Consider the following 24,581-nt stretch of genomic DNA (forward strand, 5'->3'; position numbering starts at 1 on the left):
CAATTCCTGCAGCTGAGCTGAGTGAGGGCCCCTAACTCAAGTCCCCTGTACCCCCACCCCAGCTCAGCCACCAGCACCAGAAGGCAGTCTTCAGCAAAGTGCTTTATGGCATTCCTTTCTGGCTCACAATTTCTACAGATCATGTGTTTACAAGGCATTGTTCCATGAATTGAATGGCATCCTGCCTCCAAAACCTAATTGTTTGCTCATTCTTATAAATTACAGCATGCAAATCAAATTCACAATGGGTGTGCTGGGTAACACGCAGTTCACTTCTGCAACTCAGGAACGCCAGGCCTTCCAAGAACACATCCTTTCCTCCCCTGCATGTTAGCTGGTTAATAAGAAGGAGACACTGGGAATGTATTAACAAGGCAATTAAAGAGCACTGTCTTGAACACATTAATTAGAAGACAATGGGGTAATATTTTACATCAACCAGTTTCTTGCTAACTTGGACCAATGTACTCATAAATGACTTAAGTCAGCCTGAGTCCACCCCACATATATCCACTTGGCCTGCTAACCTGACTCAATACAGGCCCTAAATATTTCTTCATTTGTAATAGATCTTATGTCTTAGTACTGTTGCCTGCTTGGACCTCACTCTGATTTCTCCAAGTAGGGAGACAAAGTCTGTGTCTTTGCAGAACGTGCTGTGAGTGCCTTGAATATTTTGGACAATCTTTTATCCTATATAATAAAAGACTAATATGCAAATCGACCAAACAGCAGAACCACTGGTGGAACAACCGGTCGCTATGATGTGCACTGACCACCAGGGGGCAGACATTCAACGCAGGAGTTGCCCCCAGCCCGCAGGCCCCAGGCCAGCCAAGGTGGGCGATTGCCCAGCTGATCAGCCCTGATCGCCAGCCAAGCCTAGGGCCCCTACCCGTCTATGGATTTCATGCACCGAGCCTCTAGTTATATATAAAGCATATCAGCTGGATGTGCCTTAATACAATTTTATTTGAAATTTGAATTTGTTGTCAACTTCTAAAAATATGGAGATTGCAAATAAAAATCCAACCTTGTTTTTTTCTGTTAAAATGGCAGAAGCTCTGGCCAAAGAGATGACGGGGGCATTCTCTGTGGCTAAGCCACAGCTGTCCTTTAGATAGAGCAAGTGCCTTCCACTTGTCCAGAGGCCTAGGCCCTTGTGCCTCAAGCTGAGTGACTGTATTTTAGTTATTTGCTACTGGAAATATTCATGTGTTTGCCTTACCTTGTGGCAACGGCTTCTCCCGGGTAGTGGATGCTCTTGAAAACCAACGCGAATGCTCCTTCCTGAAAGCACAGGGAAGAGAAGTGAGGAACAACTCACTCTGCTAAGCCAGGCCGCTGCAGCCTGATACCCCTGGCGGGTCTCCCTGGGCCCCTCTTCCCTGTGAGCAGTCCTGGTGCTCACTCAGGGCCCCGGACGCAGGACAGCAGGGTGACATCAGGAGGAAAGTGACATAGACGGCACCACGCTAATTACAAAGACCAGACCTTGTGACCAACAGCAAACACACCTGCCGAGGCCCCTGAGGGACAAATCCCAGCTCTGGGATGAACTGGGTGAACTGGTGCATCAGAACCAGGGACCAGGTGAGAACCAGGGCCAGGGCTCCTGCCCCCTGGAACAGCATCTACTAGTACTTCAGGGAGCACCTGTGAGGGTTCAAGGGGCTAATGCTCCATGACCTGTGCTTAGCTCAACTCACACCACCCTGCGGCTGGGCAATGCTGCAGCCTTCTTCATGCCGCATTTTCCTCGTAGTGAATGAAAATAAGACTTTGTATGGCTTCTGAGAACCAATGCATTATAACAGAGCCTGCCATATAGAGAACCCAATAGAAGCATGAGTTGTTACGCAATTATTATTTCTGTGGTGAGGATTAAATAATAATTGGAATCAAACCAGAGCTAAAATCCAGTTATCCTAACTCAAGATTCCAAATGCTCTTTCCATTTAAGTCCTTAGTGCATAATTCTCTCTTCTACATTCTACCAGCCTACACTACTTTGCTATGACTCTAGTAGACTTTGGTTAGAAATAACCAGCTATAAATCTGGACTTTCATGTGAAATCCCCCAAGGTTTGGAACCCTGGGAAGATCTAAGGCCCCCATGCAGCCAGCGTGCTATGACCAGTTTGCTGACTCAGTCACACAAACAGGGGACCCCACGTCGGCGGCCCAGGCCTCTGAGGGCCTTTCACACTACCCCAAATGAAGGGCCTCAGGCAGACCTGACATTCACCCTGCAGGTTTTGTCTACAACAGAGATTTTCATCTCATGGCACACATAAACTAATTACTACAATTCTGTGACACACCAAAAAATACATTTTTTTTGCCGATCAGAACAAAAATATTAGGTGTATTTTTGATCCATTCACACTGGATGGCTATTTTTGTGTTGGCTGTTGCCATTTTTGTTTTTGGTTAATTCTCATCTGAGGGCATTTTATTCCGTTGTTTTTTAGAGAGTGGAAGGGAGGGAAAAAGGAGGAGGGAGGGGTGAGGGGGAAGGAGGGAGGGAGGGGGAGAGTGAGAGGGAGGGAGGGATAGATAGATAGGTTGTCTCCTGCCTGTGGGCTGTTGGGGCCAGGTATTGAACCTGTAACCCAGGTATGTGCCCTTGACCAGGAATCGAACCTGTGACCCTTTGTGCACAAGCCAATGTTCTACCACTGAGCCATGCCGGCCAGGGCAGCTGTTAACATTTTTTAAAATTCTTTATTGTTTAAAAAATTACATGTAGTATTACATATGTCTCCTGTTTCCCCCATTGACCTCTCCCCAGCCACTCCCATCCCCCAGCATATGCCCTCACCCCCCTAGTGTCTGTGTCTATTGGTTATGCTTATATGCACACATACAAGTCCTCTGGTTGGTCTCCTACCCCTCTCCCTCCCCCTGCCCCCTCCCCCCCACCTTCCCACTGAGGTTTGACAGTCTGTTTGATGCTTCTCTGTCTCTGGATCTATTTTCGTTCATCAGTTTATGTTGTTCATCATAGTCCACAAATGAGTGAGATCATGTGATACTTATCTTCCTCCGACTGGCTTATTTCACTCAGCATAATGCTCTCCAGAACCACCCATGCTGTTGCAAATGGTAAGAGTTCTTTCTTTTTTATAGCAGCATAGTATTCCGTTGTGTAGATGTACCACAGGTTTTTAATCCACTCATCTGCTGATGGGCACTTATGTTGTCTCCAAATCTTAGCTATGGTGTATTGTGCTGCTATGAACATAGGGGTGCATATGTCCTTTCTGATTGGTGTTTCTGTTTTCTTGGGGTATATTCCTAGAAGTGGGATTACTGGGTCAAATGGGACTTCCATTTTTAATTTTTTGAGGAAACTCCATACTGTTTTCCATAGTGGCTGCACTGTTATCATTCTTTTATTTGACAATCTAAAGGAAAGAAGTCAGTGCCCCTGACTAAGCAATCAGGTATTGTATGTTTCAAAAATTCTTGCAGCACACGAATTGAAAATCGCTGGTCTACAACCACGTAGGACTGAATAGAATACACATCTCATTCTCTGTCCAAAGAGCTGTGGAGAGACGTCGTTGAAATTTAAAAGTGCCGTCAATGGGGAGGTATTTCTAAAGTTTAAAATTACAAATGGAAAAGAGAGAGCACTACGCTGCAAAGCTGAATCGCCTTCCTGCCCATTATGCACAGCACATTGTACTTTATGTTCGGTCAAACTTCCATTTATAAACACGTCCTCTAAATCATTACCCCCCATATGGGAGTCACAGAGCAAAGGGCTCTATAATAGATGTACTTTTTAAAAAAGACTGAAAGCACCAAAGGGTGATAAGTTTTAAACCACGTTGTGGTAGCCAAGCAGCGTTGACTGGCGCGGCGGGTGGGGGCTCCACATTCTCAGCCCTGAACACTGTCTGCAGGCTGCCCCCTCTTAGAGGCACTGCTGGGGGGCACTGATGCTCTGGGAAGTCTGGAGACCTCTCCTCCTCCCCGACCATTCCCCGAGGGGCCTGGGTCTGCTCCACCTCCTCCTCCAAGGAGGGGCCTCTCTTGGATAATTCCCCCAGCGTATGCCCCTTAGCAGGGACTTTGTCCTGTGGGTCCAACCCTCTGGGACGTCATGAATCTCTCTCTCCTGGATCATTGCCTTCAGCACACAGACCTGATCTACATCTATCCCCAAAGCACAATCCTCCCTTGGAACTGCAACCCTCTCTGGCCACTGGGCCAAATCTTTGCACCCTTCCTCTCCAATCCAACTTCTTACAATCTGCACCAACTCTCTTCACTTGTCCTCCCTCCCTCTCTCCTTCCCGCCCTCCCTCCCTCCCTTCCCTTAGGAAGGATGCTGGGCCATTTCTCCGCTGGGACAATTCTAAGTCTACATCAATGAGATGCATCTAGGTTATGTATCTAATGGCACAAACATCTCAAATGAAAAGATGACAATGTGAACCCCCACCACCAAGGTCCTGTGTGCATCCGGCGATGGGAAGTAGCCACAGTTCGGAGGCCAATCACAATCTTGGAGGCATTAAAACGAGGCAAGGCACTTCCATTTGGTGTTTACCACTCAAACCTCAGGACTTTTCTGGATATTACAAGGATCTGATATCTTAACGCCAGATGCTGTAGGTGAGCCAACTTGAATTCTCAGGTACTTGGCATATATTTGCCTAATGCTTATGCAAAATGAAGGGATGATTGAGACAGGTGTGACTTGTAACTCACCAACTGCTGAATGACTCTCTCGACCAGTGTTGAAAATGAGATGTCCTCGATCTCTCTGTTGTCGAACACGTATTTGATCAGCTTGGCGATAGTCTCCGTGTCTGTCTCTGACTCAAACTCATAGCCTTTGCTTTCCTGGAATATTTGGTTGGACACAGAGTGTCAGATAATGGTCATTGCGAAATGCTGGCTGGGCCAGCTCCCTCTCCTCCCTTATGACTTGCCCTCGGAGTGACTTAAGGAACTGTCAGAATGACAAGGAAAATGTGAAAGGGATGAGAAATGTTTGCCAGAATCACACAGCATAACACAGCTGAGTCATTCAGTACTCCCTGAGAACGCCCCACCTCCGAAGCTGGTCCCTGCCATGAATCTGAACATTGCAAAATAACGGCAGTCAGAGTAATCAAATGAGTTGAGTCAAATCCTGCTGTTTCCACATCCCAGCCAACACCACAACCTTTTCATCCTTTAGATATTGGCTATTTGCCTTCCCGCTCCACATTCCATTTGGTGTATGAGTCGATAATTTAGTGCAGACATTTTTAATAAAAGGAAATTCGTGTTCTTTTGATTCTATGACTCTGCAGTGGCCCTATGCGTGTCCTGCTATCTACTCCAGCAAGATCTGAGGAGCCGGCTGAGCTGGGGCTGAGGTTTGCGTCCAATGCGTTGACGTGGCCAAGAGTGGCTCTCACTCAGCTTCTGCTTTTGTTTCCGGAGGGAAATGAGCTGGTTGGAAAGTTTCTGGGGGAAGACCAATAGTACTGGACTTAGATGTTACTAAGGGGAAGGATCTTACCAGAAATTTCTTCAGGTCTTTGTAATTTGTGATGATCCCATTGTGGATGACAACGAATTCTGGAAGAAAAGTTTCAAGACAGAAATGCTATGAAGACGAGAGGATCAAGTCAGATGTGCCTTAAAAGAAACAATTCGGCAGCTTGAAACTATAAACGTGGCTCCTATAGGGTGTCTGTTAAGTAAATGTCATTTACCATCACAGAACGGATATCGGCTATGACTACAACTTCAACCTGAGGAAATAGACGTTCCTCTTTCAATAAAAAGCATCCACTGATCCAACCAGGGACAGAGCTCTACTTGTCGTCTGCAGGGTCACCAATTAAGTGTTGCTATTTATGTCGATGGGGTTGATTAATCCTTCATTACCCAGAAACAATTCCAGGAATTCCCAACTGGCTCCAAGAAGTCCTGCGCTAGTGGTCCACACACGGGCTTCTGTTTGACTACACTGAATTGTAAAGAGATCTGAGCTGAAAATTTTTGAGGGTTCACTTAAAAACCCTGGTTTTCTTCTAAGAAAATCCCCAGAGGTTCTGGCATCCCTGGGCTCCCCCGCACCCCTGTGTGGCCACGAGCACGTCTCTTTTACAGGGTCTGCCTGCTGTTCCCACCTCCTGCAACCCAGCAGCAACCCGGCTGCTCCCTGTGCAGGTGAAACGGGGGGGGGGGCGGGGGGAGAGGGGCGGGCAGTCCCTTTGCTGCCACTGCACATCTCAATCAACAGCTGAGAAAAGGTCTAAGGCCAATCTGAAAGTTTTTCTGGGCAAGCAACCCTCTTCCCCCTTCAGTCTAGATAACGAAAAGACTCTTTATTATCCTTGAGGGTCAGTAATTCCAGGAGGATGTGTCTACATTTGGGGCGTTTGTCATAAATATTATTATTCACTGAACATTTGGATCTCCAACTCAAGTTTTTTTCAGTACAGGACAGATTTTTTTCCTGTTACATCTTTTAAAACCTTTTCCATTTTTACCATACTTTCTTCTCTATATTTCTTAACTTTCTTCTCTATATTTCTTACAACATATTGTGTACTTTTGTGTGGTCACACAAAAAAATGAGATGGCTCGAATTAAAAAAGCCATTTTCAGCCCGACCAGTGTGGCTCACTGGTTGAACGTCAACCAGGTCACAATTCGATTCCCGGTCAGGGCACAGGCTTGGGTTGTGAGCTTGATCTCCAGCAGGGGGCATGCAAGAGGAGGCCGATTGATGATTCTCTCTTATCATTGATGTTTCTCTCCCTCTCTCTGAAATCAATAAAACATATTCTTAAAAAGCCACTTCAGCAGGTGTGCTAGCCCAGTGCACCTGGGTTACAGCGTTGGTGCGTTTACTACTCCATGTGTCTGGGTCCCTCTTGGGGTCACAAATTTGGACTATTGATCCTCTACTGTATTAGCTGCCTCCATCGCCATCCCCTTCTCCAACTGCTTTCATGTCTACTGTGACATTGTTTCTTACACTACTTTCTTCCTAGTAACTTTTCTTTCACCTCGTTCTACTGAATTCTCAGCGTTAATTTGCTTCCGAGAATCTGTGTTTTCTTTGTGAAAACTCCTTTGTATAATTTTCTTCCGCAATGTCGTTGCTGGGTGTAAGCCTTCCTTAAAAGTATGCTCTCCAGCTATCACGGCTGAGTTGCTAAAGAAATGTTAGGAATCTTCTCTTATTTCCCATGTTGTTTTGTTTTTAATTACTCATCCTGAGTCAGGGCAGGCATTGCTAAGTCTGGGTGTGGGGGCATCTCCTGGGAGCCTCCCTGCTCTGGGGACACAGAATCATCATCGGCACTGAAGTAGGGGTTCACATATCACCTGGGTAGGCAGGGGACTGTGGCTGGGTATATGTCCGGCACATGGGCCTGGTACAATGTTTCCTCAGCCAACACTGCTGCGCCAGCGACCACCCGTGTCTGGCTTGGGGTTTGGCTGGATGTACGTTCTAGGTCCACAGTGCTATGGAGTCTGCTGTCTTCCGCCCTGTGGTCCAGGGTGTAGGGTGCCTGCTGCAGTAGTGGGACGCCCTGTGGTCCAGGGCATGGACCAGATTCAGGGAAAAGTCCTCAGCAAAACCCTCGCTACCCGAGACTCTGACCACGTGGGCGCATGTGCAGCCTGGCCCCTGTGCTGCCTCCGCTGCTCTGATGGGAGGGGCGCCAGGGACTCTCCTGTTTCCCAGAGGAGGCCTTCCTTTCCAAATCAGGCAGGTGAGCTGCCTTGGGGAACTGCAGTGTCCGCGGGGCAAAGGACAGGGTGCAGGGCAGTGCCGCTCTCTGCAGCCCAACTTCCAGGAGGATGAACTGCGGTGAGGCTAAATGCTTAGCTCAGCGCCTGCTAATAAGCACCCCACAGCCCCCTGATGTGTCTGATCCTTACTTTGACGTGGGGCGTGGCAAGGACCTGCACGGTGCCCAATGTCTCAGAGTGGGGTTCTGGCTGACTCCAAAGATCATTCTCATCCTGCTGCTTTAAATGGTACCTCTACTGGACACCCTCGCCCATCATGCCCAGGTGCGAGTCTTCGGGGCTCCTGACCTGACCAGGCTCAACCTCAAGTGGGGACCCACGTGAGGGCCCAGATGACATCTCAGGCCCTTGTTCAGAGCCCTGGGAGGGAGCAAGGGCCACGCCTCTCCCTATCTCACATGCCTACTGTGTCCTATTGCAGGGGACCGACAACCCTGGGGCTGACCACGGAGCCCCCAAGAGCTCACACTGGGAGCCCCAGACCTACGAGTCCACCCCCATGAAAGGGGGTGGGGCATGATTCAGGAGAACTGTCCTGGGGGTCCATGCGAGTGATGAGGCCCGAAGAGCTGGGGCTGGCACACGGAGGCATTTGGGAGAACTGGGGACCCTGCAGCCCACCAAATAGGGCCTGGCTCGTGGGGCTGCCGTGGGCAGTGGCTGTGCCCCTGCTCTCTGACCCTGGCCTGCTGTCTGTCAGTCCGCTTTGTCCAGGGATGCCAGATGTCTGGACTTTTCCACACCATCACTCTCATTTCTTACCAAAGTAAAGGAGCTGAATGGAGGGCTCTGCTGCTGGGAGGAGCTCTTGGGTTGCCAGCTGCTGAGGCCTCCCTGCAGGGGCACCTCCGACGGTGAACCAAGGTCAGCCCTGCTCCCCTGCCTTTGTCCAGGACCACTCTCTTCAGGCGCAGGGCGGGTTTGGGGATGAAGAAGGAATGCTATCTTTCCCTCAAGTGCCCACCCTCCAGAACCCTTCAGCCCTTTACCCCTCACGCTGCCAAGTCCCCTCAGGCTGGGCTCCCAAGAGCCAGCAGTCCGCGCAGGAAGTGCCTCGTGTGCCTGCAGACGCCTGCGGGTCAGCACTGCCCCGGAGCAGGCGGATCTGCCTCCTGTCTGGGGCCGGCGCCACCAGCTTGGGTCCTTAGGGAAGACAGGCTGGCTGAGAAACCCACTGATGGTGGGTGCGGATCAGCCTGTCACAGTCAGGGCCAGGCAGAACCCCGAGACGAGGAGCAAGGCCTCAATACCTACCGTTGCCTTTGTCTGATCGCTGCGGGTGGCTGTTGACAGCACTCGGAGCCCCGTGGGTGGCCCAGCGCGTGTGCGCAATGCCAAAGTGGGTTTCAAACTCCACCTCTAAGTCCATGCTGTCTTGCTCTAGATGAAAGAAAAATCCAGTTGCCACACTTACAAAGCAAGCATTGACACAGCACTGCTATGCCGAGGCGGCGTCTACACGGGGACAGGTCAGCACATCCCGCCGGGGACTGCCGGGGACTGCGCGGGCACTCGCGCCTCCTCCCGGGGTTTCTGCCAGACCCCTGCTGTTGGTTACTTAGTCCTAATCCACTCTAACTTTAAAAAGAAAGTTCTGTATCACTACTACAAGTGGAAAAGCAATATCGCTTGCCAGAAAAATTAAAATACATATGTACCAAATACTTAAAAATACATTTCTTCACGTCCCATGCACAGAAAAGTCAGCATTTTTAGTTTCAAATACCATTGGAATAAAAGATTTTCAAGGACCCACGCTGCACTGACTGGCCGGGCTGGCGTGTTTCCCACTTACTGTAAAGTTCTTCGTCAAGAGCCTTGACTTTTCCCCTTTTCTTGACCAGTCGGATATGCCTTTCTTTGTCTTCATTATTATTCCCATCGATTGCCACACCTGCAGGTGAACACGGTTTTCTGTGTTGGATTAAGGCTTGTCTCGCACGCTGTGTTACAGGGCACCACGCGGTGGGGCGGGGGGAGGGGGGGGAGGAGGCCCAGGAGTGGGGCTACACAATTTATTAGTTCTTGCTCCCCTGGCGCGTTGCCTGATTGACTTGGAAAGAGGAGGCTGTGCCTGGGCAACACCTAACAGCCTGCAGGGAGTGAGTGCCTGGACCCACACCGCCACTGAGGGCACGGGCACACGTAAGGGCATTCACCTTGCTGTGTGCTTTGCATCCTGCTGCTTTAAATGGTACCTCTACTCAGTGCCCCCTCCCTCTCCTCCCGACTCGCCTTCTGCTCAGCACTGAAAGGGATGTAAGCAGATCTGGCTCTCCCTTTCTCCTATGGTGGCTTAGGTACGAATGGGAACAGAGTAAGTGTCCACCAGCCAGGCCGGTGGAGGAGTAAGCTCTGAGATGCCCACCTAGTGGAGGACTGTGCAGCACTTAGACCATTAGGAGGAAGTTAGGATGATGGGAAAGGCTGACATAAGTGAAAAATATAAAAGTACAAAATCCTGTCGTCATGAATAGGTGGGACCAAAAATGTCTACGCACTCCCCCCGCTCCCCCTGGGCCCCCAACATGACTGGAGGGGGGACACAGAGATACCAAGGGGGCACTTTGCATGCAGATTTCTTTTACCCTTGTTTCCTCTTTCGACTTTTCTAGTTTTCAAGTGTAATAAACAGCGTTAGGTTTCTGTGGCAGAAGCCTGCAGGGCCTACCTGCCGAGTCGTAGCCTCTGTACTCTAGCCGCTGCAGGCCCTTGACGAGGGTTTCAAAAATCTCCTTCCTGGTGCGGGGGACTCTGTAGTTCATGTAGGCAAAGATTCCTGGGAAAGAGGGGACACTGCACGTTACTAAACACGCGCACGGTTCATGTTTAGAACACGGTCTGGCCTGCAGACTGAAGGGTCCCGGCTTCGATTCCGGTCAAGGGCGCATGCCCCGGGTTACAGGCTGGATCCCCAGTAGGGGCCGTGCAGGAGGCAGCCAATCAACAATTCTCATCATGGATGTTTATCTCTCTCTCTCTCCCTCTCCCTTCCTCTCTAAAATCAATAAAAATATATTTTAAAAAAACGAAAGAAAGAAAAGAACACGGTCTGGGCATGTGGACAGACCGCACTGCGGAGGCATCCAAGCTGAGCAGAGGAAGAGCCACACTCCCCGCTCTGCTTCTGGCCGGGGGTTGTAGGCATCCCTTCCTCCGTGACAAAGATGCAGGCAGCACGAGAACACCCTCACACCCCCTGGCCTTGGAGAAGTTTCCCAGGGACGTACTTGCAGGGGATGAGGCGTTCACTGCAGCAACGACTATAACAGCCAAGATCAGCAAACCACCCAACCAGCCACGGGCATCTGGGAACCCCCCTACGTGGACTCCTTGACGGGCACAGAAGGCACCTGGGAAGTCATACGGAGGTCACAGCAGCCCCGGCAGCATGTGAGAACGGGCACTGTGGCCTCTGCCCCACTTCCCACTCAGTTCTGCTGCCTGGATCAATAAGTATCATTTTACAACAGCAAGAGTAAAACCATCTCTCCGTGCCTAGAGAATCCTTATCTCTAAGGAAGGCCAAGAAGATTTTGTTTGGCTTTATTTTCTGTATTCATATTGCAAAATAATATTTTCCTAACTAGGGAGTAACAGTTGTCATGCGGGTTCTTTCCAAACCCTCCAGTCCCCTGCTTGAGACTACAGACTCTTGGTCAGTCTCTGTCTTGCCCTGTGAGTGCCCCATCCAGTCATCCTTCTGCCCTCGCATCCTCCCTGCCCTCCTCACAGCTCAGCTCCAACCGCACCTCCCAGAGCAGGCTTGTCAAGGCCCAGCTTTCCCACCCACAAGGCCACCACAGTGATCTTACGTCCTGGGACAACTATGTCCCCTGACAGGGACGCAGGCTGCTACTCCTACCTTTATATTATCACTGTATCTCAGCAGACAGTCCTTGTTCAATAAATGTGAAAGAGAGCAACCCTGAATCTGTACTAATCAGGGAAGCGATGGTATTGATCCTGAAAATATTCAGGCATATTCATAGCAACTCATCTTATTGAGAACTCACCATGGAGCAGGCACTGACCAAGCATTCCCACACAGATGCCAATCAAAACTCACAGCAGCCTTAGAGGTCAGACCTGCTATCACCCAGAAGCCCAGGAGGCTGTGACTGGGCAAGAGTCAGGAGCAGAGACAAGGAGACCCGACTTCAGGACGTTAAATGCTCCCAGCACTGAGCACTGCTGCCTCGGGGATACGTAGAGTTAAAAGGTTTATTTTCCCAATTTTAATTTTGGGAAAGAAGATGCCTACCAAGAAGGGCTTCTGGCGGCTAACTGGGATCAAAGTGAAAATAAATAAAACAGAGCCTAGCAGCTATTTCTAAACAGGGGCCTCTCATGCAAGCTGCACTTCAGAGAGAAGGTTGCCCTGAACTACCGCCTGCCTGCACCGTGATCCTGGAGGCATATGTCACCCATAGGAATGAAACTTCCCGCCCAATCAGAGCTGTGCAGCTGCATCCCCATCAGCATCTTCAACCACAATCAGAGCAGCTCCATTCTGACCAGTCAGGACAGTGCTTTTTGAGTCAATCAAACAGCAAGGCTTTGGAGTCCTCATTTGCACGAGGATGAACCAATCAGGGACCAGGACGGGGACTTCTGTCTACGTCAGTCAGTTCCTCGCTGGCTCCAAGAGCCCACTTTCCCTTTCCACTGGAGATTGCGTTTCCCTGGCTGAAGCTTTCAGACTGGCACAGACCGGCGGGGAGCAAAGCAGGCAGAGCAGAGCAGGGCTGTCTGGCCCGAAAGGGGCCTTGCCCGAGGGCTGCCTTGCCCCAGGGCCACGTCCCAGCGTGTTTCATCGTAGAGCTGCAGCACCATCGAGCTGTTCCACGGCTGTGCGTATCACAGTTGAGCTGTATGCACTGAATGAAGTTTCCTTCTCCCCTGCACCCCAAATTGGGGATTCCTGTTGGCATTGAATTGGTGACAACGACCAGTGGTTGACAGTTGTTTATTTTATTACTTTTATTTTCTAACATTTTTCTGGATGACAGAAAAGTATGACCAAGATTAAAGAACTGCCATATATCTGCACCCATTTTACAGCATTATTTACAATAGCCAAGACACAAGTGTCCACTGACGAATGACTAGATAAAGAAAATATGGCCAAAACCGGTTTGGCTCAGTGGATAGAGTGTCAGCCTGCGGACTGAAGGGTCCCAGGTTCGATTCCGGTCAAGGGCACATACCTTGGTTGCGGGCACATCCCCACCAGGAGGTGTGCAAGAGGCAGCTGATCGATGTTTCTCTCTCATCGATGTTTCTAGCTCTCTATTCCTCTCCCTTCCTCTCTGTAAAAAATCAATAAATTATATTTTTAAAAAAAGGAAAAAAAAGAAAATATGGTTACTGAAAAAAGAGATTGAGGAAGACATAAACAGATGGAAGAACATACCATGTTCATGGATTAGTAGAATCAACATCATCAAAATGTCCATACTACCCAAAGCAATCTACAGATTCAATGCAATCCCCATTAAAATACCAACGGCATATTTCACAGACCTACAATGAACTTTCCAAAAATTCATCTGGAATAAAAAAATACCCCGAATAGCTGCAGCAATCCTGATAAAGAAGAACAAAGTAGATGGGATCTCAATACCAGATATCAAGCTGTATTACAAAGCCACTGTTCTTAAAACAGCCTGGTACTGGCACAAGAACAGACATATAGATCAATGTAATAGAATAGAGAACCCAGAAATCGACCCAAACCACTATGCCTAATTAATATTTGACAAAGGAGGCACGAACATAAAATGGAGTCAAGACAGTCTCTTAAACAAATGGTGTTGGGAAAATTGGACAGATACATGCAAAAAAATGAAACTAGACCACCAACTTACACCATACACAAAAATAAACTCAAAATGGATAAAGGACTTAAACATAAGACGGGAAACCATAAAAATACTAGAGGAATCCACAGGCAGCGAAATCTCAGACATATGCCAAAGGAACTTCTTCACTGATACTGCTCCTAGGGCAATGGAAACGAAAGAGAAAATAAACAAATGGGACTACAACAAAATAAAAAGCTTTTGCACAGCAAAAGAAACCATCAACAAAACAACAAGAAAGCCTACTACATGGGAGAACATATTTGCCAATGTCATCACCGATAAGGGTTTAATCTCCAACATTTACAGGGAATTCATACAACTTAACAAAAGGAAGATAAACAATCCAATCAAGAAATGGGCAAAGGACCTAAACAGACACTTTTCGAAGGAGGACAGAAGGAAGGCCAAGAGACATATGAAAACATGCTCAAAGTCACTAATTATTTGAGAGATGCAAATCAAAACAACAATGCAGTACCATCTCACACCTGTCAGAATGGCAATCATCAACAAATCAACAAAGGACAAGTGCTGGTGAGGATGCGGAGAAAAGGGAACTCTTTTGCACTGCTGGTGGGAATGCAGACTGGTGCAGCCACTGTGGAGAACAGTATGGAGTTTCCTCAAAAAACTAAAAATGGAACTCCCATTTGACCCAGTGATCCCACTTCTAGGAATATATCCCAAGAAACTAGAAACACCAATCAGAAAGGATATATGCACCCCTATGTTCATAGCAGCACAATTTACCATAGCTAAGATTTGGAAACAGCCTAAATGCCCATCAGCAGATGAGTGGATTAAAAAACTGTGGTACATCTACACAATGGAATACTACGCTGCGGTAAAAAAAGGAGTTCTTACCATTTGCAACAGCATGGATGGAACTGGAGAGCATTATGCTAAGTGAAATAAGCCAGGCAGAGAAAGATAAATATCACATGATCTCACTCATTTGTGGAATATAATGAACAACATAAACTGATGGACAGGGACAGATCCAGAGACAGAGAAGCATCGATCAGACTGCCAAACCTCAGAGAGAAGATAGGGGAGGGTGGGGGAAAGGAGGAGAGATCAACCAAAGGACTTGTATGCATGAATATAAGCCTAACCAATGGACACAAACACCAGGGGGGTGAGGGCATGAGTGGGGGGGTTGGGGGGCTAATGGAGGGATGAGGACACATATGTAATACCTTAATCAATAAAGAAATTTAAAAAGAAAATATGGTACACATCTACAAAGGAATATTATTCAGCCATGAACAGGAGGAAGTCCTGCCAATTGTGACAACATGGGTGGGCCTAGAGAGTGTTATGCTAAATGAAACAAGTCAGAGAAAGACAAACACTCTATGATTTCACGTATATGTGAAATCTAATAAAAACCAAACTCCAGATACAGAGATCAGATTGGTGACTGCCAGGGTGGGTTGGGAGATGGAGAAATTAGGGAAACGTGGTCAAAAGATACAAACTTCCAGTTATAAGACAAATAAGTTCTGGGGATGTAATGTACAGCATGGCAACTGTAGTTAATACTTCATTATACATTCCCAAGTTGCTCAAAGAGTAGGTCTTAAAAGTTCTCATAATAAGGAAAAAAGTTACCTATGTGAGGTGATGAATGTTATGTAGTCTTATTGTGTCATCATATATATCTATATCTATATCTATCTATCTATCGATAAATCATTATGTTGTACACCTTAGCCTTATACCATGTTATATCACTAATCCTATCTAATAAAAGAGTAATATGCAGATTGACCATCACTCCAACACACAAGATGGCTGCCCCCATGTGGACACAAGATGGCTGCCCCCATGTGGACACAAGATGGCCACCACAAGATGGCCAGCAGGGGAAGGCAGTTGGGAGGGACCAAGCCTGCAAGGGAGGGCAGTTGGGGGCAATCAAGCCTGCAGGGGAGGGCAGTTAGGGGTGACCAGGCCAGCAGAGGAGGGAAGTTGGGGGCAACCGGGCCTGCAGGGAAAGGCAGTTGGGAGGGACCCAGGCCTGCAGGGGAGAGCAGTTGGTGGGGAACCAGGCCTGCAGGGGAGGGCAGTTGGGGGGGAACCAGGCCTGCAGGGGAGGGCAGTTAGGGGTGAGTAGGCCTGCAGGGGAGGGCAGTTAGGGGCAAACAGGCTGGCAGGGGAGCAGTTAGGCATCAATCAGGCTGGCAGGGGAGTGGTTAGGGGTGATCAGGCTGGCAGGCAGGCGAGTGGTTAGGGGCAATCAGGAAGGCAGGCAGGCGAGCAGTTGGGAGCCAGCAGTCCTGGATTGTGAGAAGGGTCCCAGATTGGAGAGGGTGCAGGCTGAGCTGAGGGACACCCCCTCCCCCCACACCTGCCCCCCCCCACGAATTTTGTGCTCTGGGCCTCTAGTATCTCAATAAAACCAGAAAGTTTTCCCAAACATGAACCTCAGAAGGGATAAGCTGCCTGAGGAATCTGAGACCTGAGCACGATTATACACAAAATCACCTGTAATATCCCCTGTTGTTAAGTTGATTTAATTCAATATGGTATATGTGAATGAATGATTAAATTTCAATTAAATGTGGGGTCCAATCACATGAACATTTAACTTGCTAAAATTCCATCTAGACACACTCTGTCAAAAATAGGTCACAAAATTACACAGCACTACACTATCTTGCATTCCACGCACTGTACGGTACTGTGCTCAGGCTGTTTTCACATCTTAAGGTACAGGGTTTATATTTAACAGCCCTCACTCTGTGCTTTCTGAGCAGTGACAGGCGTTTTCTGTTAAAAATGGCCGAGGGTAATGTTGACAGTCACTATTTTTGCCTCCCTGGTGCCTGGAGTTGGGTGAGAGGTGCTGAATGGAAGGGCTGTGTGTGCAGCCCAGGCGAGTCCCCAGCAAAGTGTCTGCTGAGCATCTCAGAGCCCACCCTCCTCCCTCCACTCCAACCTGAGCACACGGGCGAGGGATGCATTGTCACCTCATTTATAAAAAATGATAATTACCTTTCAATGCAAACATTTAAAAAATGCTAACAGTGTTACTGGGATATAGGTCACGTACCATACTGGTTTCTTATTTAAAGTGCAAAAGGCTATGGTGTTTAGTATGTTTACAGTGTTGTACAGCACAACCTATGTTTAGGTGAAACTTTTCATAACGTTAATTTTTCTTCAAAAATTCACAAAATTTGCTGTGGGGACACGATCAAATTCCAGTCACGTGGAAAGCCCACCCAGCTCCAGGAGGCGGTCACAAGTTGGGCCCAAGACAGCCACGTTCAACCGTGCACAGGAGTCACGTGAACTGGGGGGCAACTCGGGTCATTTCTGAAGGGTTTTAAGCTAAGAATCCTTGCTGTTCTAGAGTTACACTTGCACCTCACGAAGAGAAGCTGACCACTGCAGATGCACAAAGGCCCACACCAACCCTGGAAAGTTAAATCTGAGGTGCTGTGACCACAGCGCTCAGGCAGGGCTCTCCAATTCTCTGGGCAATGCCCTCCTCTGGCCAAACTCTGCTCTGAACTCAGGAACGTAGGTTCTTCGAGCGGCTCGGCTCTCAGATCCAGAGCAGCCTCCTTGGTGGGTGGGGTGGGGCTGCCACCACCGCCCGCCGCCCTGCCCCCACCATGGGCTGGGACAGTTAAAGTTTCCTTGTTGGCGGGGTCACCAGCTGTGTCCACCCCCAGCCAGGAGGCTCTGCAGCCAGGAGGGCACCGTTGGGGAGATTACCATGGTGAGGGGCCTGCCGAGGACTGGTTTTCAAGATCTTGGCGCAAGGAGGCATAAATCTAATTTTCAACATCTATTCAGTAAGTCCTTTAACTAAGCACAGCCTCTCTCCCTTGCAGCTCAGCCTCCTGGCTGTCCCTGCACTCGACTGAGATGAAGTGAAGAAGCCAGCATGTACACCATGCTTTTGCTGTTTTTAAAAATAATGAAATAAAAAAGTTGCCTCCCCAGGAATTTCCCAGTGCTATTCACATCAGAATTCCCTGCTGGAGACCCTTCCCTCCATGAAAAAAGCTAGATGAGAATCCATGTTTTACCTATAAGATCCCTAAAGATTGGCTGGACAGTAAATGGGAGGGTAAATTCATGCACCGTCTTGGGAAGGCAACTGCAATCTCTCAGAATTAAAAGGTGAACATCCGCTGACCAGAGCTCTTGTACTTCTAGGACTGTCTCCACAGAGACCTCTGCGGAGACCCCAGCTGCTCGGTGCTGGCTGTGGACAGCCTGAGGCCTGGCAGGGACCAGGTTAAGTGAGTGCGCCAACGCAGGGCCACCGTGGAGCCACGCGCAGGCAGCCCTCCACAGGAACCAGGGGAAGCTGTCTACTCAGGAAGTGTCAGGGGGAAGACGTAGACTGTAGAACATGCATGGATTATGCAGAGATGGGGGGCGAGGGTTTGCGGGAGATGCAGACAGTACTTCTGGGAGGGCACCCAAGACGCAGGGCTAGTGGCTGCTTCCAAGGAGGGCATTGAACGAAGGGCAGAAACGTCCTCCCACTGCGAGTGTGCTCTCTGTACACACGGGCCTGTATATACTGGTGTAGCATATGCCACTCTGCATTAGTGCTGGCTATAGGACGGTCATCCAGCCCAATCCCACTTCACTGACTTCATGGTGGCTGCCCAGCCCTGCTCACCGGAGGAGAAAGCACCATCTGAGGACAGCTTTCCATCCAGGGTCCCCATCTGGGAGCCTCCTCCCTCAGGCTTCTTGCTATCACGGGTCTGGGACAGCAAGAAGCACAGAGGGTAGCGACTGACACCTGCAGCCTGCGCCAAATACCGTCTCCAAATGCCAGCTGCCCCTGCTTCCTGTGTGGCCTGCAGCAAGTCACTGAGCACCCTTTGCAAAGCCCCGAGGACAGTGGGTGCTGCCGCACAGTAAGCGTCCTGAGAAGCGCAGGCTAGGAGCTTCTCTCCTGGAGTGAGAGGCGCGCCTGCAGGCCCGCGGGGGCATCCTCGTAACCCCTGCAGAAATGACCAGACACTAAAACCCAGGGGAAAGAGAATCTTTTACCAGCGTTTCTCCTTGGCCTTCTACTTGGGGAAATGATGGTTAAACCAAATGGATGATCCAGCGGCAACTTGGTCAAGATTTAATTCATCCTCAAAACCTTTCTCTGGCCCATGGAGGCCTCATCACTATGCTGGGAGTTTTGAGGTGGAGGGGACCTGGCAGGTGGGTGGAGAGAGGACATGATGCTTAGGAACCTCTTTTCCCCTCCAGGGATTTTCAGGCGAAGGGGCTGGGGCTGAGGGGTGGGAGGGGCAGAGTTCCTGGGTGGGCTCTGTGCACAGGTGGCCCCAACTCATTCTGCAGGTGTTAGCTGACTGGTCACCCACCCACTGGGTCTAACGCTCCCCCTTTTTAAAAAGCCACGTGGTCCTGTTTATTAATAACCTACATAGCACTTGCTTCCTTGTCTTTTGTCTGACTTCCCACGGGACTGTAACCTTCATAGTATGGAACACATCTGTCTGTTTATCTGTCTTATTCATCACTGTATCCCCCGTCCCCTGGCCCAGAGCCTGGCACATTTTAGGTGCTCTATAACTATATGTTGAAGAAATGAATGAATGGATGGATGGATGGAGGGTGATTAGAGAAAGTGGCCTTTGAGTTGGGCCCAAGACAGCCACGTTCAACCGTGCACAGCAGACTGCTCTCTGAAACGTCAGAGTAAGTATGAGACAGAGAGGCCAGGGAGGTGGGTAGTGCTGAGCTCGGGACCCCAGTGTCCAGGGGTCATCCTAAGACTCCCAAGCACAAGGCTTATGTCCCCAAACTACCCCCCTCTCTGCCCCCAGGTGTGATGACCCCAGCACCAGAGTGAGAGACCACTATAAATGTCCCTGCGAGAACCCCAGAACTACACCCGACGAGGGCGCAATATTTACGGCGGCTCCCACAGGCCAGTTCTTCCAGAGCCTTTCCTCATCCGGTCCTCACAATGCCCCGTGCTGAGTCTGTGACTCCCAGGGACAGACATGGCATGTGTGGCTCTAAGGCCAAAGACTTGAGTCATTCACAGCCAGGTGTGTCAGACTGCAGGGTACTCATCACTGCTGTCGCCCCAAATCAGTCTTAGAATCAGTCTTTAAAACCTGTCTTAGAATCGTCCCCCAAGGGGTGATTAACAACTGGCACAGAGGAGACCTGGCCTGTGGGAAGGTGCCCGCCCGCCTCCTATGGACAGACCTCTGAACTCTCCTGGTTGGGTTCAGGCCTCGATGATATATCCTCCCCTGGCCCCTGGGAGACCCTCCCCTCACCCCCCAGTCACCAGCCATGGGACACTTCTGCTTCTGACTCCACCTTTCTCTTCCCATCCAGCCCTCCACCCCCACCCCCACCCCACTGGGCCAGCAACCACAGCAAGGCTGGCTCCCATGACATCCCAGAACTGTAACCCCTGGTGTCCCAAGGAAGTCGCCTCAATCTCCAAGTGACAGATAAAGACAATGACCACATCAGAAGGACCCCTGACCAGAACCAGAAGTGCTGAACGCCTGGAATCTTCTCTACAAACCCTGGAGTGCTCAAGATGCTGCATGGGGGAGATGTTACTTGGGGCCTGGAGGATGAGGGAAGAGGTCAAGTTCACCATGGGCTGGCTGGGGTCCGCATCCTCATTCTGTGGCTGTAGTTTTGGAAAAACTCTCCATCTCTCTGAGCATCAGCTATTAATAAAGCACTGCCCCACTGTGCATGAGAGTGGACAGTCCCAGATGGAGGGCCAGCCTGTACCACACACAGAATAGAGGTTCCATTGTGGGAGGTATGTCACTGCCCAGCAAGGCGGGCACCCTCCCCAGAAAAAGGGCCTACTTCCCACCACCATCCATGCATCTCAGAATTGAAGGGTCGAAGCTTTTTAGTCCATGAGCCAAGTCATTTAGATAATGTTCTAAGTCCCAAATTCGATTAGTCGTTGCCCAGACAGAGGACATGGCCAGAAATTCCTGAGTAGACACCTGTGTGTGAGTGTGTGAGTGTGAGTGTGAGAGTGTGTATGTGTGTGTGGCATGCTGGGGGAGGTGGGGCTGTCTACTCTTCAGTGTGAGGCCCCCAGGAAGGGGCGATCACTGGGCCAATGGCAAGGGCTGAGAGGAGGCTGTAGGCTCTCCGGATGTCCAGTCCTCACTCACATAGACTAGGGAGGCCACTTTCTTCACGAAGCAGGGAGAGCAAAGGTCCCACGGCGGGTGGGAGGGTGTCGCACACTGGCTCAAGGTCAGGAGGGGGTTGGTCCCTCTGGGGACAACCTTGCACCGCCTCATGCCTCCTTGGGACTGCAGGGGTTATAGCTGCGCCCCCACTGGAACCCCGAGATAACAGGGACTGCTTCCTGCAGTGAGCAAAGGCAAGGCATTTCTGTTTTTAATAAAAAGCCCTTGGTGCCCTTGTCAGGCTAGGATTTCACCAGCACCAAAGGGCAAGCAACATACACTCTACATTGTAAAGAGAAAATAGAAGTCCTGTTTAAACTGCCAACATTTGGTTATTAAAAAAAAAAAAAACAGGCTTGATTTTCAGTGAGAGAAATATTTCTGTTGAAAATGAGAAAGAGGCAGATGATCAAATTGCTTAACTGTTTCTGCACTGAATTCATCTTCAGCATTTTCTCCAATAGTGTTTATAACCTCAAGTTAATCTCCCTTTATAAGTGAATTTTACTAAATATAAAAATAATCCCTTAATTTAAAAGCACTGTTTACTAATGCTATATTGCAAAATTTCCAGAAGGTTTCTCAGAACTTGGGGAACCCCTGATAAATAAGACTGACCAGTGGAGGAATGGCGTGATTAGGGATGAGGAGAGGGTGGCCGCCAGAGTGCCCATGTGAGTCCCATCTTCCGCACGGTGGCACGAGGGAGCTGCTAGAACTGCTCCCCAGAGCCAACTGTGCACCTCTCTTCCCAACTGCGTGCTCAGGAGCCTCACTGATGACCTGAAATTAGCCATGGTGACAGAATTTTCCCCATAGAAACTGGCAAACTGGAGAGCTGGTTGTTAAGCATTTAAATATTTTTCATTGATTTTTTTATTGATTTCAGAAAGAAAGGGAGAGGGAGAGATAGAAACATCAATGAGAGAATCATCAATCCACTGCCTCCTGCACGCCCCCTACCGGGGATCAAATCCACAACCCGGGCATGTGCCCTTGACGGGAATCCAACCCAGAATCCTTCAGTCTGCAGGCCGACGCTCTATCCACTGAGCCACACCAGCTAGGGATTGTTGTTAAGCATTTAGCTGCCATCACTGAGTTCTGGGCTCCTGAGGCTCCTGAGGCTCCTATGGCTTAAGAGGTAACAAGCCACTTGACCTGACTCCAGTGTCTGTGCCCCATCAACTCCAGCCCAGTCCTCCTGAGACATCTGTCCACAGACTGAACTGTTACAGGGAGGAAAGGCGTGTCAAACATGACAGGGCCCTGGGAGCTGGAAGAAGTTGGCGACAAACGGATGAGCTCTCCCCTGAGTCACATCATCTCCCTGGACTGCTGTTTCCTCAGCTGAGCCCAGAAGTGCAAGCTCCCCTAAAGACCACTATGCAAGCAAGCAGACCAGGTGTGGGTGTCCTGGCCCCTGTGGAATCCAGGCAATAAAACCATGCCTGCTTTTTGCTGGGAAGAGATGAGTGGGAAGGGTATGTACCTGTAAGAAGGGCAAGATGCAATGAGAGCCATGTTTATATGACACAGGGACTGAAAACTATTTGGTCAACGGCATGTTACACCATCCAGTGAAAGGTGGGGGGTTTAACGGATGCCTAGGTCCACTTTCTGACTCTGGCGGTCCAGTCTGAGAGTGCTGGGCCCAGGGGACTTGGGTGTGTGGAGTGGGGTGGGGAGGGATGCGGGCAATATCTTTGTGGCCATAGCTTGGGCATCTGGGATTGGCAGCACTGGGCTACTCTTGCAGAAGGCACCTGAAAGCAAGCACCCAATTGTCTCAGGATGACAGCCTTCAAAAATATCAGGTCCTAACTGCTAGAATTTCTCTATGGAATCTTCATATTAAAAAAGGTATTTAGGCAACCATCTTGGGACATTGAAGAGGACAAGAGAATCTCAGGGTGATTAAAAATGGCGGCAGAGTAAGTGGATGCTGCACAGACAAGCTCCCAGGAACAAACTGGAATTACAACTAAAATACAAAAAAAGTTCCTGAATATCAACGGAAAACTCGCAGGAGAGAACCCTGATATCCCAGGACCGAAGGTGGAGACCGCATGGAGACTGGTAGGAGGGGCGGAGCGCGAAAGGGCTGGCAGGGCACCCACAGACAGCAACTGAAGTCCCGGAGAGATATCTCAGCTGGGGGGGAGGGTGTGTGTGTGGGGGAGAGGTGCTACTGAGAGCTCTGGGATCTAATTCCCAAGCGGAGAGCACCAAAACTGAGAAGGGTACCCCACATAACATCTGGCTGTGAAAAGCAGTGGGGTGCTGTCTGCCAGGGAGTAATAGCTGAAAATTCAGACACCCTCTTAAAGGGCCAATACACTAAACTCCCTGTAGAGCCACCTACCTTGTGCTCCAGCAAAGGGAGGGTGAAACAGACTGGAGCTGTGAGAGCAGAAGCCAGGACTGGGGATTTGGGGGATAGAGCTCAGAAGGCAGACACCCCAAGTTTCCTAGGCTGAGTCATTCCCTCACGCAGTGGAGGACATCTTTCCCACATAGACATCTGCCTTGTCTGGGGGGAAGATAGTCTGTGCACCCTATTGGAAAACACCTTGGCCTGGCCACTTAAGAGATTAAAAGTAACAATTAGCCTCTAGGCAGAAGTAACTGCCCCACCCTGTTGAAAAAAACTCTCCCCACACCTGAGGACAATTGCCTGAGGGCAATTCAAGTAGGAGGAAAAAGTCACAAGTGCAGGAGGCACAGAGAACCCCAAACAAGAAGAACCCAAACAGGCCCACGCCCAGACACATCATAATTAAAATGTCAAAAATTAAAGACAAAGAGAGAATCTTAAAGGCAGCAAGAAAAAGGAAAACTGTGACCTACAAAGGAGTTCCTATAAGGATGACACCTAATTTCTAATCAAAAAAGGTATTTAGTCCAACTGGCTTGGCTCAGTGGTTGAGCGTCAACCAATGAACCAGGAGGTCACAGTTCAATTCCTGATCGAGGCACATGCCCTGGTTGCAGGCTTGATCCCCAGTGCGGGGCGTGCAGGAGGCAGCTGATCAATGATTCTCTCTCATCATTGATGTTTCTCTTTCTCCCTTCCTCTCTGAAATTAATAAAAACATTTTTTTGAAAATAATAAATAAGGTATTTATGTGATTAAGTTAAGTATTTTGAGAAAGAAGATTATCCTGAATAATCTGAGTGGACCCTAAATGCAGTCATCAGTATCCTTCTAAGAGGGAGATTCTCCTGGAAGAAGAGGAGGTGATGTGACCACAGAGGAAGAGATTGGAGTGAGTAACCACAAGCCAAGGAAAGCTGGCAGCCACCAGAGCCGGAAGAGGCGAGGAACAGATTCTCCCCTAAGGCCTCCAGAGGAAGTGGGGCCCTACAGAGAGCTTGACTTTGGCCCAGTAAAACTGATTTCTGAACTTCTAGTTTCCAGATCTGTGAGAGAATTAATGTATGTTGTTTGAAAGCAGCAAGTTTGTGGTAATTTGTTATAGCAGCCAGAGGAAACTAATACATTAACCAAGACAAAAGACGAATTCTAGGTAAGGGCTTTACCTTTTAGCAAAAACTAAGAATCCTCCAATTCTCTATAAACAAGTCTCCCCTCCCCCACCACTCCCAGCAGTGAAGGAGAGGCGAGATTTAAGAATTCATGGATAGGAAGTGCAATCCTTGCAGTTAGATCCCCATGCATACATGCTGCATGCTGTCATGCCCTTGCCTATGCTATGCCCTCAGCCTGGCATACCTCTCACCCCCT

General features: G+C 49.2%; 1 protein-coding gene across 1 annotated transcript in view; it reads right to left on the bottom strand.

Moving 5' to 3' along the window:
• Positions 1–24,581, bottom strand: part of GFPT2 (glutamine-fructose-6-phosphate transaminase 2) — a 43,810-nt gene that overhangs the window by 16,179 nt on the left and 3,050 nt on the right. Inside the window, exons 2-7 of the mRNA XM_080673444.1 lie at positions 10,454–10,561; positions 9,578–9,676; positions 9,037–9,162; positions 5,528–5,586; positions 4,726–4,860; positions 1,229–1,290 (exon numbers count right to left, since the gene is read on the bottom strand). Of these exons, the coding sequence (XP_080529570.1) occupies positions 1,229–1,290; positions 4,726–4,860; positions 5,528–5,586; positions 9,037–9,162; positions 9,578–9,676; positions 10,454–10,561 (589 nt within the window). The remainder of the gene's footprint in view (positions 1–1,228; positions 1,291–4,725; positions 4,861–5,527; positions 5,587–9,036; positions 9,163–9,577; positions 9,677–10,453; positions 10,562–24,581) is intronic.

Source organism: Plecotus auritus (assembly GCF_963455305.1).
Source record: "Plecotus auritus genome assembly, chromosome: 6".
Classification (NCBI taxonomy): domain Eukaryota; kingdom Metazoa; phylum Chordata; class Mammalia; order Chiroptera; family Vespertilionidae; genus Plecotus; species Plecotus auritus.